Below are 17966 nucleotides of genomic sequence, written 5' to 3' on the forward strand. Positions count from 1 at the left end.
TATTTTGGGGCATCACCTCCAGAGCTGCTGATTCAGCAGGACCAGAACAGGGCCCAAGAATATGCATTTTGTTGTTGTTGTTGTTGTTGATACAGAGTCTCACTCTGTTGCCCAGGCTGGAGTGCAGGGGCACAATCTCGGCTCACTGCAGCCTCTGCCTCCCAGGTTCAAGCAATTCTCTCACCTCAGCCTCCCAAGTAGCTGGGCTCATGGCATGAGCCACCATGCCTGGCTAATTTTTGCATTTTTAATAGAGACGTGGTTTCACCATGTTGGCCAGGCTGGTCTCGAGTTCCTGACCTCAGGTGATCCACAAGCCTCAGCCTCCCAAAGTGCTAGGATTACAGGCGTAAGCCACAGCACCCGGCAAAGAATATGCATTTCTAGTTTCCAGATGGTGCTGACACTGCTGGTCAAGGCAGTACCACACTTTAGACTACACAAAAATAAAGAACATTTACATGGTAAAAGTAAGCATAGTGAGCATAGTCAAAAGTCAAATAAACTGAGAGAAAATCCTTACCACATATGTATCACAAATAAAGGGCTAATATCTCTAACAGGGAAAAAATATATATATAACAAGATAAGTAAAACAAACCAAAAATCAGAGAATAATGAGCCAAAGAACTCACAAAAAAGATAAGATGTTTAACCTCGCTCATAATAAAGATGCAAATTAAAACTACACTAAGATACTATTCCTAATCTATCCCATATGCAAAAATTAGAAAGCCTGATTACAATTTATATGGGAAACAGGTCCACTTCTCATACATTGCTGGTGGAAACGAAAAATAATACAAACTCTATGAAAGGGCATCTGGCAATCTCTAACAAAACTACACATGCATTTACCCTTCAAACCAGCAATCACACTTCTAGGAATTTACCTTGAAGGTACCACCCCAACACCAGAAAACTACATGTGCATAGAATCATTCATTGCAGTATTATTTGTAAAATATTAGCAACTACCTAAATGGCCAAATACAGGAAGTTGGTTGAATAAATTATGGTATGTATAATGGAGTACTACACAGCTGTTTAAAAAAAGATGGAGGATTTCTATGAACTTCATATATGGAATGATTTTCAGAATATAGTAGTGCTGAGAAAAAGCATACACAGGTTGAGCATTCCCTGATAAAAAATCCAAAATCTGAAATGTTCCAAACTGAAACTTTTTAAGCACTCACATGATGCCACAAGTAGACAATTCCATATCTGCCATGTTATTTTTTCACTGTTATTAATGGTACATAATAGTTTTTGCTATTAAGTACTTATGTGTGAATTATGTGTGAATAAGTGTAAGAAAATGACTGCTATCAGTAGCCTGAGGACCTCATTTGTAACTGGCCTCTAAAGTGGGAGCAGTCCTGTGGGACTGAGCCTAAACCTGAGGGGTCTATGCTAACTTATGGTAGTTAGTATCAGAATTGAACTGAATTGTAGAATACCAGTTTTGGCATCAGAAAATCTTGCTGGAACAATACCACACAGACATACATAAACAAGGACAAAGAAAGGTTCTTCCTTATAGTAGAATGCCAAAGGACAAATGTGGAAAAAGTGATGAGTTGAAAAATCAGAATTTCACAACTATCACAGTAACCTTATACAACCTTGAGCTCTAACTTGCACTTAGAATGGCTCTTTTATGATGCATGGTTTTGTAACATCGCTGGTCATTTGGAAAACTACTGGTTCACTGAGTTATGTGGATCTTCTAAATGCTGACAAATTTTGCTACACAATAAAAAAAATACAGTCTAAATATTACACCCATCTCATTAGAAAAGTTTGTAAACATTGGAAAGCATCAAGCTCACACTGGAAGATAACAAGTTTTTCAAAATTCTAGTTTTTGCTTAAAAGCTCAAATATTATCAATGGCAAAAAAAATACTATCAATTGTTTTTCCTTGAAATAACAGGCTCATTTCATTTCACTTTGAGAAAATATCTGTCAAATACCCAAGTCTGAATACAGAAATTGTTCTTTAAAGTAAAAATGGTTTCCATGAAAAAAGAGACTAGTTCAACTCACAACTCAAACAAACAAGCGCTTTACCTTTATTAACCATCATACTTCATTAGGCAACAAAAGAACTTTAGGGGTACTTTCTGTTTAATCACACAGAATACTAAAAAGACATGTACCCAAGGGTCAAGCGTCAATAAAATTAACATATTTTATTGTTTTAACATCTTCAGTGCAACTGGCTTTCTTTTTTCTCTACTGTGAGCACTTGGTGGTGATGAATACAATCACAGTTTGGTGCCACTGCCTTAATTCATAATAATACACAAGCAGTTTTCCACACTGCTTTCACACAGTGTGAATGTTAACAGTGGGGAGAAAATCAAATAATGTTGTAGTATTATTATGAAAATTGTTTCTTTGCAGGCCCCTGAAAGGGGATTGGGAACCACCAAAAGGACCACAGACCACACTTTCAGAAATGCTGCACTGTAGTATCTTTTACATTACAAATGTATTGTTCTATGTGAATGTGAGGTTTTACTGTAAGTCATTAAACAACTTCAAAAATGTTTCCTATTACAAAAGAAAACCAGATAAACATTTCATGTAATTTTTAGAAATTTCACCGTTTTCCTAAATTTGTACATTGTACTGTCACATGAACTTCAAAATGTGTCTCTTCATAAAGCTCTATTATTATTCAGTTTCATGTGATACACATTTTTTTAACTACATTGCTCAATACCTTCTCCCTGGAGAGGTTTTCCAAATGTGAAGTCAGACCACTTATTTCTTTGTCTTTCTCTGCCAATTGAAGCTGAATAAAGAAAGAAATTTCATTATTTTTTTTCATTTACCTACTCCCTCCTTGCAACTTTGAGATCTGGTTTATACTGTCTTATGAAAATAATTCCTATTACTAAATCCACGTATTTTCCTCAGCTAATTCTTTGACTTCTCTGAATTACTTGTCACTTATTCACCAACTTGCCTTATTCTTAAAACTATTCCTTTGGTTATATGAAATTGCATGAATTTGCAATAAATTGCTCCCACTTTAGAGGCCAGTTACAAGTGAGGTCCTCAGGCTACTGATAGCAGTCATTTTCTTACACTTATTCACACATAATTCACACATAAGTACTTAATAGCAAAAACTATTATGTACCGTTAGTAACAGTGAAAAAATAACGTGGCAGATATGGAATTGTCTACTTGTGGCATCATGTGAGTGCTTAAAAAGTTTCAGTTTGGAACATTTCAGATTTTGGATTTTTTATCAGGGAATGCTCAATCTGTGTATGCTTTTTCTCAGCACTACTATATTCTGAAAATCATTCCATATATGAAGTTCATAGAAATCCTCATCGTCCCATGCCCTTTTTTGTGTGTTTTTTCTTCCCAATCCAAATATGAGTATTCTCCAAGTTTCTTCTTTGGCCTCTTCTCTCAATATTCTCTCTGAAAACTCACTTTCTTCCATACCTTCAAATATCACCCCCCTGGGAATAAATCACAAATATTAACTCATGTACCACTTTCTCTTTCCCAAGTTCCAAATCTGCCTTTTAAATTGATGGTTAATGTCCCAAGCCTACTTTCGTACTTCTGTTAACAGAATTCAATCTCAGACTACACTGTGACTAAAGCTTAGAAACTATATTGGAATACTTCTTCCTTTTCCTCTTTCTCCACTCCCCAACACTTTCAGTCTCTAAATCATTCATTCATTCAGCAATCACCCACTGGTCACCTATTACAGTTTAAGCATTAATGGATACAAATACAAATAAAATCATTCTTCAATGGCTCTTCCCTAAAGATGTCTTTCACAGCTTTCTCTTGTAGACACGTAACCCATTCAATGGCAGGTGATCAGGGAAGGTACCCAAAAGGAGGTGGTCTTTCTCAATTCATTGTAAGAATATTCCTACCTGATTTCCTCACCTTCAAACCCTTCCCACCTCTAAATCCTCTTCAATGCTGCCAAATTATTTTCAAAAAGACTCGCTGTGATTGGGTCTCTTTTCTCCTAGAACATTCTTAACAGAACTAGAACCGAAATTCCATTTTAGGCCTTCTAAAACCTGGCTTCAAGCTATTACTCAAGCCTAAGCTACTCCGTTACAGATACTCAAGTCCTAATGATCAAGACTGCTCACAGTTCGCAGACAACGCGCTCCACTTCTGAACTCCAAATGTATCTTAATGCTCTTCCATCTACTTAGAACGCTGCTGCTTCCTTTCCCTAGCTCTGCTTCTCCTCCCCTCCAGTTTGTTCTTTCAAAGGTCTAGTTACTCCATAATGTCTTCCCCCTAAATATTTGATTGGAAACAACTCTAAGGCAATTAAACTTATCATTCATGTGGAGCTTTATCACATTTTGCCTTGTCTGGTCAGTGTTAGTCTGTGTCAAAACAGTACAAAATAGGGCACAAGGAACTAAATAAAAAGCCAAAAACATTTACCAGCTACGTAATTTTAGATATGTTGTTTGATCTCAATGCTTACTTTTAACATTAATGAAATAAAATTACCTGTTTAGCTTCCCATGGCTTATAGATGATTATTACCTAGGGTGGTGTGAAAATTTTGTGCATACTACCATTACACTTCTAGCACTCTACTAGATTATAAACTCCTTAAGCATAGCACTGTGCCTTATGTGATCACCCACATAATATCTAACATAGTACTTCATGTAAAATAGGCTTCAATAGACATTTACTAAACCATTTCCCTAGTCAATATGCAAAAAATTCTTTTCATATGAATTCATGATTCACACTTAATAAATAATTAAGGAAGGTGCCAGTTATTGAAAAGAATATCCACAAGGATCACAGAAATAATAAGCTAATGTATCTTACCTGTAATATGCTACATCTCCAGCCTCTACAAGGGAAAACTAAAATAATTCTAACTTCAAAATTAGATCATAGGTACAATTAGCTATGATATTTAAACCATTTAGAATTCCTGGTCTTCAGTAAAAAAAAAAAGATGTAAATTATATCTACATACATTCCTTAAAATATACTAAATTATACTTTACTCCTTAGAAGAAATACATATTTCTACTTATTAAGTAGTTTGACAGCCTGTTTTTTTTTTTTTTCTCTAACATTCTTTTTTTTTTTTTTTTGAGACGGAGTCTCACACTGGCACCCGGGCTGGAGTGCAATGGCATGATCTTGGCTCACTGCAACCTCCGCCTCTAGGGTTCAAGCGATTCTCCTGCCTCGGCCTCCTGAGTGGCTGGGATTACAGGTGCCCACCACCAAGCCTGGCTAATTTTTTGTATTTTTAGTAGAGACAGGGTTTCACTACGTTGGCCAGGCTGGTCTCAAACTCCTGACCTCGTGATCCGCCTGCCTCGGCCTCCCAAAGTGCTGGGATTACTGGCGTGAGCCATTGCACCTGACCTTCTCTAACATTCTTACAGTATCATTTATCATCTGGGCTTGTCTGTTGCCTAAGATTATATTGGCAAAAATAATTTTCATTAGTTAAGATTACATCACTTGCTTTTACAGTATTTCATTTAGGATCACAGTCACATACTTTAGTGATAAATGTTAAAACTCTAGCCAAATTTTTAAAATTACTGATGACATATTATTGTACTCCAAAAAAAGTCAAGGCCCTAAAATAATTATTTTTATTTATTAATTTTTATTTTTTAGAGACCGGTGCGGGGGTGGGTATCTCCCTATGTTGCCCAGGCTGATCTCAAACTCCTGGACTCAAGCAATCCTCCCAGATTGGCCTCCCAAAGTGCTGGGATTACAGGAGTGGGTCACCACGCCCAGCCATCCTAAAATAATTTTACATATGCATTCATGTTTGTTTCAAAATGAGCAGGAGGATAATGATCACTTTTCATCTTTAAAAATAAACACAATTAAAAGATGTAATTTTAATAGCCATCTGAATCCACAGAATTAAAGCCACAATAGCAATGCAAATGGTATCCATTTTCTCAATTCAAAGTTAATGAACAGTATTTATGTAACTAAATATATAGTACATTTTTATTTGTAGAAAAAACTATCAATTATCCATATTTAAAATGTACATTAGATTGAATAAAATTATACATAACTAATTTTCAGAAGTTTATGCCTTAAGTTTACATACAAGGAGTACCAAACTTACTTTATAATTGTCCTGTACTTCAGCTAGTTCAAGTTTTACATTTTCAGCAATTTTCACTTGTTCTTTCCATTTCAGCTCCATTTTTGCAAGTTCATCAGCATATTTATTGCATTTTGCTTTCTCATCCTAAATGAAATTAGTATAATTACCAAAAGATTTTAAATTCATGTAGAGTGAAAATCTATACTAACGTACTTAGATATGGGCTAAACGTTTATTATAACACTGTGTAACAGCATAAAAACTGGAATAATCAAATGTCTATTAATAGACAATTGAATAAATCATTTTCTATCCACACAATGAAATACTAGATATATTTTTAAATAAGGCAGATATACAAATTGACAAGAAAAAATGTTAAGATACATTAATTGAAAATAGCAAGTTGCTAAAATAGAATATATAATATAATCCATTTTGGTTTATAGGTTGTTTTACACAGTTATAATACAATATCTATATGTTTGTGTTGTATACAAAAATATAAACCAAAATATTAATAGTTCTTATCTCAGGGGATCAGAATGATAGAGGTAATTTTTGCCACCTCTACTCTTCATTTCTGGAACACTACAACATTTCACAATAAGTATACATTACTTTTGCAAAGGGAGGAAATAAAATCATGTTTATAATGCTGTTGTTTCCATGCAATGATAAACTCTAGGATTTGCTGACCAAGATAATTTTTAGGTTGACTTCTTATACATTGCTCTTCTCTACAACCCAGATTATCTTAAAGGAGGAGTTGCAAATCATGACGAAAAGGTAATTAGGCCAATTCCATTTGGAACATTTTGTTCAATGCGAACACTTAAAAATATACTTTGAGCAATTTAATGGAGAGGAAAATCTTTTAAACAAATAATGCTAGGTCAGTTGAATATCCATACCATACATTCCATATCATACACAAAAATTAACTCAAAATGATTCACAGAAAATAGAAAATAGAAAAGCTGATTATAAAACTTCTAGAAGACAACACAGGAGAAAATCTTTATCTCCTTGGATTAGGCAAACATTCCTTAGAAGGTAAAAAGCATAAAACATAAATGAACTGATAAACTGCACTTTATCAAAATTAAAATTTTGCTTTTCTAAAAACATCATTAAGGAAATGAAAAGGCAAGCTACAGACTTGGAGAAAATATTCACCTTACATATATCAGACAAAAGACATATACAGAAAAAAAAACACAACTCAAGGTGAACAACCCTATGTTTAAACTACCAAAAAGATTTGACCACTCACACAAAAAGAGATAAAGAGCAAATAAGCATAAGAAAAGATGCTCAACATCAAGTCATTATAGAAATGCACATTAAAACCACAATGAGCTATCAGTACATACCCATTACGCTGGCTATATAAGATGGTACAAACACCTTACAAAACAGTTTGGTAATTTCTTTTTTTTTTTTTTTTTGAGACACAGTCTCACTCTGTCACCCAGGCTGGAGTGCAGTGGTGCAGTCTTGGCTCACTGCAACCTCCACCTCCCGGGTTCAAGCGATTCTCCTGCCCCAGCCTCCCATGTAGCTGCGATTACAGGAGTGCACCACCATGCCCAGCTAATTTTTGTATTTTTAGTAGAGAAGGGGTTTCACCATATTAGCCAGGATGGTCACAAACTCCTGACCTCAAATGATGCTCCCACCTCGGCCTCCCAAAGTGCTGGGATTACAGACATGAGCCACTGCACCCAGGAGGTAATTTCTTACAGTTATTCAACTACAATATCACCCAGGCAATTCACTCCTAGATATTTACCCAAAAGAAACAAAAAAACCCATATGTCCATAAACAACTTGTAAATAAATGTTCATAAGCAGCTTTATTTGTACCAGCCGAAAAACAACCCCAACTACCCATCAAGTGGTGAATGGATAAACAAATGATACAATAAAAAAGGAATAAATATACGCAATAATATGAATAAATCTCAAATAATCATGCTGAAAGTGGGTAGAAAAAAGTACATATTACATGACTCCATTTTATAAAATTGTCTAAAAGGTAGGCTAATTGATAGCGACAGAAAGCAGGCCAATAATTTCCTGGAGATAAGGATAATGAAAGAGATGTGTTGCAAACAGGTACCAAAAAAACTGGGAGAGTGATGGCACTGTGGTGATAGTTTCACAACTGTGTATGTCAAAACTGATTCAACTGTATACTTTAGGTACATGCAATTCATTGGATTTCAATTATACCTCAATATGGTTGTTTAAAAAAAAAAAAAAAAAAAAAGCACCCTGAGGAAGGTTTTTGCTTGAACATTATTCTATCTTCCTTTCAATACTATTTCTATAGAAAAATCTTGAAATATTCACCCAGAATTGTTTCATCTTTAATGAAAATGTAGTTCACTCTTAAAAAAACTACCCTGAACTCAAGAGTAAAACTGTTCTAATCAACCCTTCCACAGGATTCTCTCAAGCAAAAAAAAAAAAAAAAAAAAAAAAAAGTTCATTTTAACTTTGGTTAAAAGATTTTGCTATTTATAAGTAAAAAAATATTTTAAATAATTACTGTAAATTAAATTACAGTAACATGAAGCTAATGTGTAAATTTTATTCTATAGCTCTAAAAAATGCCCCTCCCCTCCCCAATGCACACAAAAACACACACAAAAAAGCACATTTAAAAAAACAAAAATCACTTGTACAAACAACACTTTTTCCTCTCTATGCCAAATTGATATAAATGAGAAGCATTTTCCCTTTTCCTTTAAATATTCCAGTACTGAATACTACACCAAGAAGGCTGCAAACCAGAAAAGTCTGAATGAAGCTGTTTAAAATAATCAAAATAGGCCGGGCGCGGTGGCTCATACCTGTAATCCCAGCACTTTGAGAGGCCGAGGCGAGCGGATCACGAGGTCAGGAGATAGAGACCATCCTGGCTAACATGGTGAAACCCCATCTCTACTAAAAATACAGAAAATTAGCTGGGCGTGGCGGCAGGCGCCTGTAGTCTCAGCTACTTGGGAGGCTGAGGCAGGAGAATGGCATGAACCCGGAAGGCGGAGATTGCAGTGAGCTGAGATCGCACCACTGCACCCCAGCCTGAGCGACAGAGTGAGACTCCATCTCAAAAAATAAAATAAAATAAAATAATAATAATCAAAATAAACACCGTAAGAGACAATTCATTTGGTTAACATTCCCTTTTCCGCTATGCAAGTCTAGTCACTTTAAGATGTAAAAATCTTTGCTATTATAATAGTAATTTATTTTATTTATTATTTTTTTTTAGAGACTCGCTTTGTTGCCTAGGCTGGAGTGCAGTGTGCAATCTCGGCTCACTGCAACCTCCGCCTCCCGGGTTCAAGTGATTCTCCTGCCTCAGGAGACTGTAGGTGGGACTACAGGCATGCTCCACCACAGCCTGGCTAATTTTTGTATTTTTAGTACAGACAGGGTTTCACCATGTTGGCCAGACTGGTCTCCAACTCCTGGCCTCAAGCGATCCACCCTCGTCGACCTCCCAAGGTGCTGGGATTACAGGTGTGAGCCACCGCACTTGGCCTATAATAGTAAATTTAAAAACAGCACTTCCCTTTTATGAAGTTCAAATATTTTTCATGAATCTTTATACGATGACAGATAATAATTTCTAACCTCAATTAACTATTTGCCCATTACCCAAACAAGAACATTTTATTAGGTGAAAAGAAAATAGTAACTTTAGGTCTCATGATGCTACACACATGCCTATGTGAACAGGTACACAAACGCCCACCTCATCATCCCAAAAGCCAAAGTGAAACTAAGTAACAGTATATGGAGATGGAAAAGAAACTCAAAGATACCAATCAATCAAAACAATAAAGGTAAGCTAAGTCATTAACATTTTATAAATCTCTTTCACTTACAAGGTAGTTTAGTTAACTTACCTGCAAGAGTTGTTTACATTTATTATACTTTTCTGTTTTGTCAGCAATTTCTTTGGTCATTTCACAGACTTGCCCCTTTGTTACTATGTCAAAATCTGCCTCTGCTGTAGAAAGGCAGAAAATAAGACTGTTAAAAAAGTATTTTGCCTCTTATATTATCTTCCTGTTCAGAATAACTTAAAGGTCAGTATATTGTAAAATATAATAAATGGAATGCTGAAGGACAGAAATATCTATTCATATCCTAGATACACAAAGAAGGATATATAAACTCTAGTTGAGAATTTTTAAATGTGTGTTTGGCCAGAACCAAGTTTGCATTCAATAATAAAGGATTATTCTTTGACTTTTAAAAATTTGCTAAAAAGCGGCCTGGCACGGTGGCTCATGCCTGTAATCCCAGCACTTTGGGAGGCCAAGGCGGGCCGAGGCCGAGGCAGGAGATCGAGACCATCCTGGCTAACACGGTGAAACCCTGTCTCTAATAAAAATACAAAAAATTAGCCAGGCGTGGTGACACACACCTGTACTCCCAGCTACTCAGGAGGCTGAGGCAGGAGAATCGCTTGAACCCGGGAGGCAGAGGCTGCAGGGAACTGAGATTGCGCCACTGCACTCCAGCCTGGGGGACAGAGTGAGACTCCGTCTCAAAAACAAAACAAAACAAAATTTGCTAAAAAGAGTTCCAAAACAGCACAAAAATTGTTCTCCTTATATAACTGAATAGACAAGGTAAGTAGGAAAACCATACTCTGAGAATTCTCTTTCCCCTCTCTGAAAGCCAGGGTCTCAACATGTTGCCCAGGCTAGCCTCAAACTCTTGGGCTCAAGTGATCCTCTTGCCACAGCTTCCAGAGTAGCTAGGAGTACAGGCACATGCCACCATACCCCGCCAAGAACACATTTTAAATCATTCTTCTAGCCCTTCATTACCACTAAGTCTTTATTAAGTAAATACCCTATAACACCATTTTAGGTACTACAGAGGATACATGGAAACAGAAGGCTCAATTCTGTCCTACAGGGGATAAACCTAATATTTAATAGTCTAAGATGTTGACATTTAAAAAGACTTAAAAGATCAATTACTCCACACACTAAACAAGAAAATATACTTTCTCTAGTATTTAACGTCATTACTGTCAAATTTACATAAAAGTGAAAAAATCAGGACAGATGAAAACCTAGTTAATCCAAATTTTCATGTTATTCATGTTTTCACTATGTCTCTCTATTCTGTTCTATAAGTTAATAAACTAATAAAAACTTAACTCATCAGCCAACAGGTACATTGACAAAGGAAGAAGTACCCCCATTGATCCAAAGCAGCCAAAAATAAATGAATAAATAGAAAAATACGAGAATAATAGGGGACTTTTTTCCCCTACAGAATTTAAAAATTAAAATCCGCAAATAAAATGCTTCAAAATTCCATAGATTTAATGGAACATAAAGTAAAAATTCAATTCATGGCTTCTGTCCTATGTAGCCCAAATGAGTACTCACAAGCACCAGCTCATTTTTAACATGTGTGAATAGTCTCAAGAAGATAACTACTAGTTTACATTCACATTTTGTATATTCATGTTGCGTATATTCATCACATGCATGACTCTATTTTACATTTATACCCTTATTTTCTCGTTGCCTCAATTCCTTCACTTATCACGTGAAAATTTTTATGAACATCCTGAAATTCTTACACATGGAAGAAGGCAGTATAAGTACTTTTCAATGTAGGACACCCTACACAAAAAGTCTAAAAGATTTTTACCTGCAGAAGGTGATGGCTTTACATCTACAGTAGAGGCAGAAGTGGCTGGGTCTGTGTTTACTGAAGCATCATTCACTTTCTGCTGATTCCCCATTTTCTTTGTGAAGACATTATTATTATTAGCCTATTCAAAATGTTAACAAGTTGTTAAATGAGTCAATGAATTAGTTATATTTCCTTCTTGCAGTAACTAAGTAAATACTATTTTTACGTATTACTTTAGGAAATCCTAAGAAGTCCACAAAGCTGCTCTTGTTTTAAAAGCCAACAAAGACTAAAGTTATACACATCATTTTGCTAACTGACCTAAATGTTGCAAAAGAAATATACTATATTTTGCTTTTTCTTATAAACTCATCAAAACACCACCAAAATAAGTCATTCACAGAAATCTACTACAAAGTTATAATGTACTCAAAAGGCCCCAGGCCAAATTCATACATGTGGGTGAGTCATATTTGAAGTATCACATTTTTTCACAAAGGCCTTCCTATTTTACTACATGCATTCCTTGCTTGTCTCCTCTGATTTAAAAAAGTAGGACCAGGAAAGTATCATATTCATCACATAATAAAAGAGAGCTATAGTACCACTTTCAATTTCAGGTTTTAAATATGTTTCTTCTACATTTCCAGGAGTTCCTCAGATAGTAAGGCCTTGTATTTAAGCACAATTTAAGGACCCACATTGAAACATACATACCTCAAAACAAAAAACATTTTCTTTGCTATATTACAAATCTACCTACCTATTCTCAAATGGAATACAAAAGAATTAGCTAACACTCTTTAACTGTTCCTAATCTAATAGGAATAGGAATCTTCATAATATGAGTAGGAAGAACTTGCCAATTACGACTGAGACACCATCTAAGACCTAGGGATGATTAATGGTGAACTCCAATGAGAATAGATGTCATTGTCACAAGAGTCAATAGTAAGTATTGAGTTTTGAGTGACAAAGATATTTATCAAGAACTTAAGAGGGAAATTATCTAGAAAAGAAGACTTTTTTCTGTTTTTTCCTTGCTGCTGCCCTTGCTTCCTTTGTTGGCTGTCCAGTAAATTAAAATTCCAGACTTTTTTAAAGAAAAGTTATTACAATATTTGGCCAATGACTTGAAATCAAGCAGAGATAAATAATATTTAAAAGGTTGATATTTGGAATATTACAAATTTGATTTCGAACAAAAATACTAACAAGATATTTTACTATGTGTAAATTTAATGATACTTACTGATTGATCTGAAAGTTTGTTTATTTGTTTTTGGAGCCTTTGGCATTCCTTAAATTTTTCTTTATAATGGTCTGCAGCCATCTGAAGACGGAGTTTCAGATCTTCAACTTCTCTTCTTAGTTCATGTTCCAGTGTATCAGTCTTGTCCTAGAAAGAAACAAACATTCTAAGAAAAAAATAAAACTCTGATACCTCCTAATGTTAATAGTAACCCCAACTTCAATCTTACACAGTGGCCCAATTATGGCTCACTGCAGCCTTGACCTCCTGGCTCAAGCAATCCTCGTCTCAGCCTTTGGACTAGCTGGGACTACAGGTGCACACCACCACACCTGGGTAATTTTTGTAAATTTTTGTAGAGATGAGGTCTCACTATGTTGCCCGGGCTGGTCTTGAACTCCTGGGCTCAAGCGATCTTCCCACCTCAGCTCCCCAAAGTGCTGAGGTTATAGGTGTGACCTACTGTCCCCGGCCACTTTTCTATTTTGGGATTTTGGCTACAGAGCAACATAGGGTCTCTTTTTAAGTCCAGTTTTACATTCTTAGGACTAAGGTTCATTTAAAAAACTACAGAAAAATAATGCATCTCCTGAAGAGCAATTATTACTCCCTTAACCATAATACTGTTTTATACAGCTAGTAAGAAATTCCAAACAAAACAATACATATCTGACATCAATATATTTAATCAATAGGGCAGCTTTAACCAACCATTAAGAATTCTGCTCACAGAAGTTTTCCTTATAGCACACATAAACTGTAAGCCAAGAAGTCACAATGACTAAACAAAAGGAATGAAAATTTTAAATTTAAAATAAGGCAGAAATCTGACCCATCTTATCTTAACACAATTTACTACTTTGTGAGATTATAGTGGTTTTTTAAATCAAAATGCAAATTCAAAATTAACTTGCTTTACCTGATCTTTTTTCATAGCATTTAGTTTAAGTTCTGCCACTGCATCAGCTAACTGCTTTTTCACTTTCTCGTTTTCCAAGCGTGCAGTATGCAGGTCTGCCATCGTTCTGTCTCGTACGTTGACAGCATCACTAAGTTCTTTAGCCAGAAAGACAACTTCTTGCCGAGTTGCCTGAACCTGTTCCTCTGCTTTACGAAGTTGCTCCTTTAAAAAAAAAGTATCTTCCTGAAGAAAGCAGATAAATATATTTGTAATTCAACCACTCAAGTAAAAAACAGAAGCAGAAACAATTTTCGCACATATTTCAACAGGGCCAAAATTTTAGATATTGGTTTTTCTACTCATGACTTACAGAGTATATGCCTACAAAAAACTTAAGAAGCAACTTTGTTTTAGGTTCCCTCTATAACAACCCTATGTACTCGGTTTCACTGCTACTACTTTATACACAAGGAAGCTAAAGTACAGCGAGTCAGGCAACATACCCAGTGCTTAAGGACCTGCCCAAACTGAGGCTCAAACAAAAGATCCCATCCCCCAGAATCTCTCCAGCTAGAAATACTGACCCTCATTTTGTATGACTACCAGTAAAAATCATTCCAAAAGCTTCTTTGTAACACCAAAAATTTTGGTTAAAAGATGTTTCCTACTTTCTACCCTAAAAGACATCCAATATAATATAAATCTATTTCATATCATTATAAAAACACAGAACAGATTTAGGCCTTCGTTCTAAAAACAAAATATTGATATATAAATAGTAAAGAAGAGGCATTGGGAAAATGAAAAGTAATTCATACTGCTTGACAAACCTAAAAGTATCTTTAAAAAGCTAAAATTGCCATGGTGAAATTATTTCCTTTAATATTAATGTTTAAACATTATAACATTTAAACATTATAAACACAATAAATTTAGTTTATTCAACTTCCTGTTTTTAATCTCTGTACTAAAAATAATCTAAAATCAGGAAAAAAATGCAACCCAAATATTGGTTTCTAAACTGTTAGCCCCTTAGAAGGAAATGTAAATGATGATTTTACGCAATGTTGCCATGGACAAAATCTTTGGAGGCATCACACTAATAGATCTACCTATAAAAAGATCGCCAACTTCTATATGTCAAAGGAGAAGAAAAAGAACTAGAAGAAAATTATATGTAATATAGTCAAGAAAGGTATAATAATACTTGATATAAATAACTTTTCTAGTCAATAAGGAGAAACAAAACAAAAGTCAAAAGTCATGAACATACAAAATTTTTTAAAGAAATAAATGCAATTATGCAGTAAAAAATTCAACTCACCAACAATCAAACAAGTAAGTTAAAACAAATGCCATTCACCTTTCAAACTAACAAACATCAAAAAAACAGTAACATTCCAATATTTGCATGGGTTTAGGGAAACTGGCACATTCACAAACAGGTGAGCTTATATAAACCGTAACTGGCATCTTTTCTCATCAGATGTTTACAACATTCATCAGCACCTTAAAAATTCTCACAGCTTTTGATCTAGCAATTTTATTTCCATAAGTTTCCAAGAAAATTATCAAAGGGTATAGACATAGGTTTAGCTTTACAAGGATTCAATAAAATACTAAAATAATGAAAAATCATTAAGAACCTAAAATGTCTACCAACATGAGAATTTATGATAAACTATGATATACTACCTCTATATAATCTAAGTCTGTTCAGACATTACAAACAATACATATCTCATATACTCTTGGTGGGAATAAAAAAATCAATAGAACATTTTTTTGAAAGGTAATTTGAAAATAACTATCAAAATTTAAATACTCATTGACCCAGTAATTCCACTTGAAAGAATTTATTCTATGGATTACAAATGTGCCTACATATTGCTATAAGGATGTTTACTGCAGGATGCTTATAAAAGCTGAAGACTATAAACAATCAAAAAACATATACTACACAGTTGTTAAATGAAGAGAAGAAATACTAGGCAGTTGTTATGATGAATGAAAAAGATCCACATGTGTATCATAGTGCAAGATATCCATTTATAAATTTTTTTAAAAGGAAAAAATGTATAAATTCTAATTTGTGTTAAAATATAAATATACGTATATTCATAAATTCAATAATAACTTATCTGAGAAGGGATGAGGGTTACATTTTACTTTGTATCCTCACGTACTGTTTAAATTTTTTTATAACCATCACCTCAAACTACTTTCACAATCTTTTAAAAAGCTTTAGCAACTAGTAGTCATTTTTCTCAGGTACTTCCATAACTATGCTTTTCCTCACAGAAGTCTTGCTTAAATAGGAAAAAGATGCTTAGAGAAATTTTTAGCATCTTATTAAATAACAAATAATCAAATACACTTCTCATGTTTGCACTGGCAATCTGTTACATTAAAAAGTAACAAGGATTAACCATTAATTCTAAATGTCATGCGCTTCTGACATTTTAGGTATTACATTAACTATGTCTGAGTATTTTTAATAGCAAATTACTAAAAATAACATCATAAGAAATAATGAATCAATCAAGGTAAATCTATATAATGGAATATTATGTGGCCATTTTTTTCAAATGAGGAAGATCTCTACAAACTGATATGGAGTAACTAGCAACTTATTTCGTTCCATGAGAAAAAGGTGCAAAATGGTATGTATAGTAGCGCCACCTTTTTTAAGAAAGAAGAGGATAAAGAAGTATGTATGTACATGTACACATGCATATATAAGCTTATTTTTACAAAAAGAAACATAAGAATAAACTAGAAACTTATGAAAATGTTTATGGGCATAGGTAAGAAAAGGGTTTAAAAAAACAAGGAAGAGATTGAGACCTCAGAGTAAAATTTTTCTATCATTTTGACTTCTGAACAAAGCAACTGTTTTACATATTCAAACAATAAAATTAAATCAAACAGAATAAAAGCAAACATTAAAATTAAATACAAGCAAATGAAATTATATTACAAATTTATAACAGGTATGCAAAAAAATAGTTCAAGTCACTTTTGAACATGGTGTTTCTATACATCCTTAGTGAAACATATTCTAAGAAAAAAGAGCTGTAAAAATACCTTAGCTTTATTTAGTACATTAATTGTTGGAAGTGGCATTGATGTAATAATTGTGAAAACACTGGTGTGTACGGCTGGATGGAAACACATGAGTAATAATGATGTTTGGGAAACAAGAGTTCTCACATTGCAAGAAGAGAGATATAAATATGGAATGGAGCAAAGGAAGGAAGAATCCTAAGGTACTAAATCTGAATTGGAGCTATCAATATAAATTAAAGATGCAAAATACCCACTGAAAGTGCAAAGCAGCAGCCCCGTAGTAGCAATAGGATCCAGCTCTTGGTTTCAAAATACCATTACCTACTAAAAAAAACAGAGTTTCTTGGAGAAATGGTAATATCAGGTCTCGGGGAACAACCTGAAGTTAGAACATAAAGTTGTGCCATAAAGCAAGAAAGTATTCAAAGCGTTATAGGAACATATCAGGACAAAAAAGCAGGCTTGAAAAGGTTCCCCTGGTTAAATTCAGAACAATTTGGTTATGAAAAAGAATAATGATGATTACGCATAATATGCAGCAAAAAATCAGTAAGTCCAAAGTTATATTAAAAAAAGAGGGAGGGGTGACAGGAACGTCCTCATGATAAAAGATTACCTACAAATAAATGTAGAAGGAATAATAGAATTTTTTAAATCACCATTTTTCTATCATTAATTATTACCAACATAATAGCTGATGCAGGTGAGGAGCATCAAAGGACAATAAAACCATTGGGGAAAGGCTGTTGGAGAACAGGGTGTTTACACAGATTGCTTAATAATCACAAACAGGGAAAGAAAAGAATGGCACCTATATAGAGACAGGTAGACATAACTTTAAACAAATTATTAAACCTAACATTATCAAGAACGGAACAAATCGACATTATATAACTTTTGATATGAGTCCAACAGGATGGACAAAACATCAT

At 34.4% G+C, this 17966-nt stretch overlaps 1 protein-coding gene across 14 annotated transcripts in view; it reads right to left on the reverse strand.

Moving 5' to 3' along the window:
* TAX1BP1 (Tax1 binding protein 1) overlaps nt 1–17966 on the reverse strand; it is a 90378-nt gene that overhangs the window by 23523 nt on the left and 48889 nt on the right. For 4 of the 14 annotated variants that reach the window (XM_054559105.2, XM_054559103.2, XM_063725614.1 and 1 more), the window contains exons 9-13: nt 13984–14187; nt 13065–13211; nt 11828–11951; nt 10054–10157; nt 6149–6274 (exon numbers count right to left, since the gene is read on the reverse strand). In XM_054559105.2, the coding sequence (XP_054415080.1) occupies nt 6149–6274; nt 10054–10157; nt 11828–11951; nt 13065–13211; nt 13984–14187 (705 nt within the window). 14 annotated transcript variants of the gene reach the window in all.

Source organism: Pongo abelii, chromosome 6, assembly GCF_028885655.2.
Source record: "Pongo abelii isolate AG06213 chromosome 6, NHGRI_mPonAbe1-v2.0_pri, whole genome shotgun sequence".
In the NCBI taxonomy this organism is placed as follows: Eukaryota; Metazoa; Chordata; class Mammalia; order Primates; family Hominidae; genus Pongo; species Pongo abelii.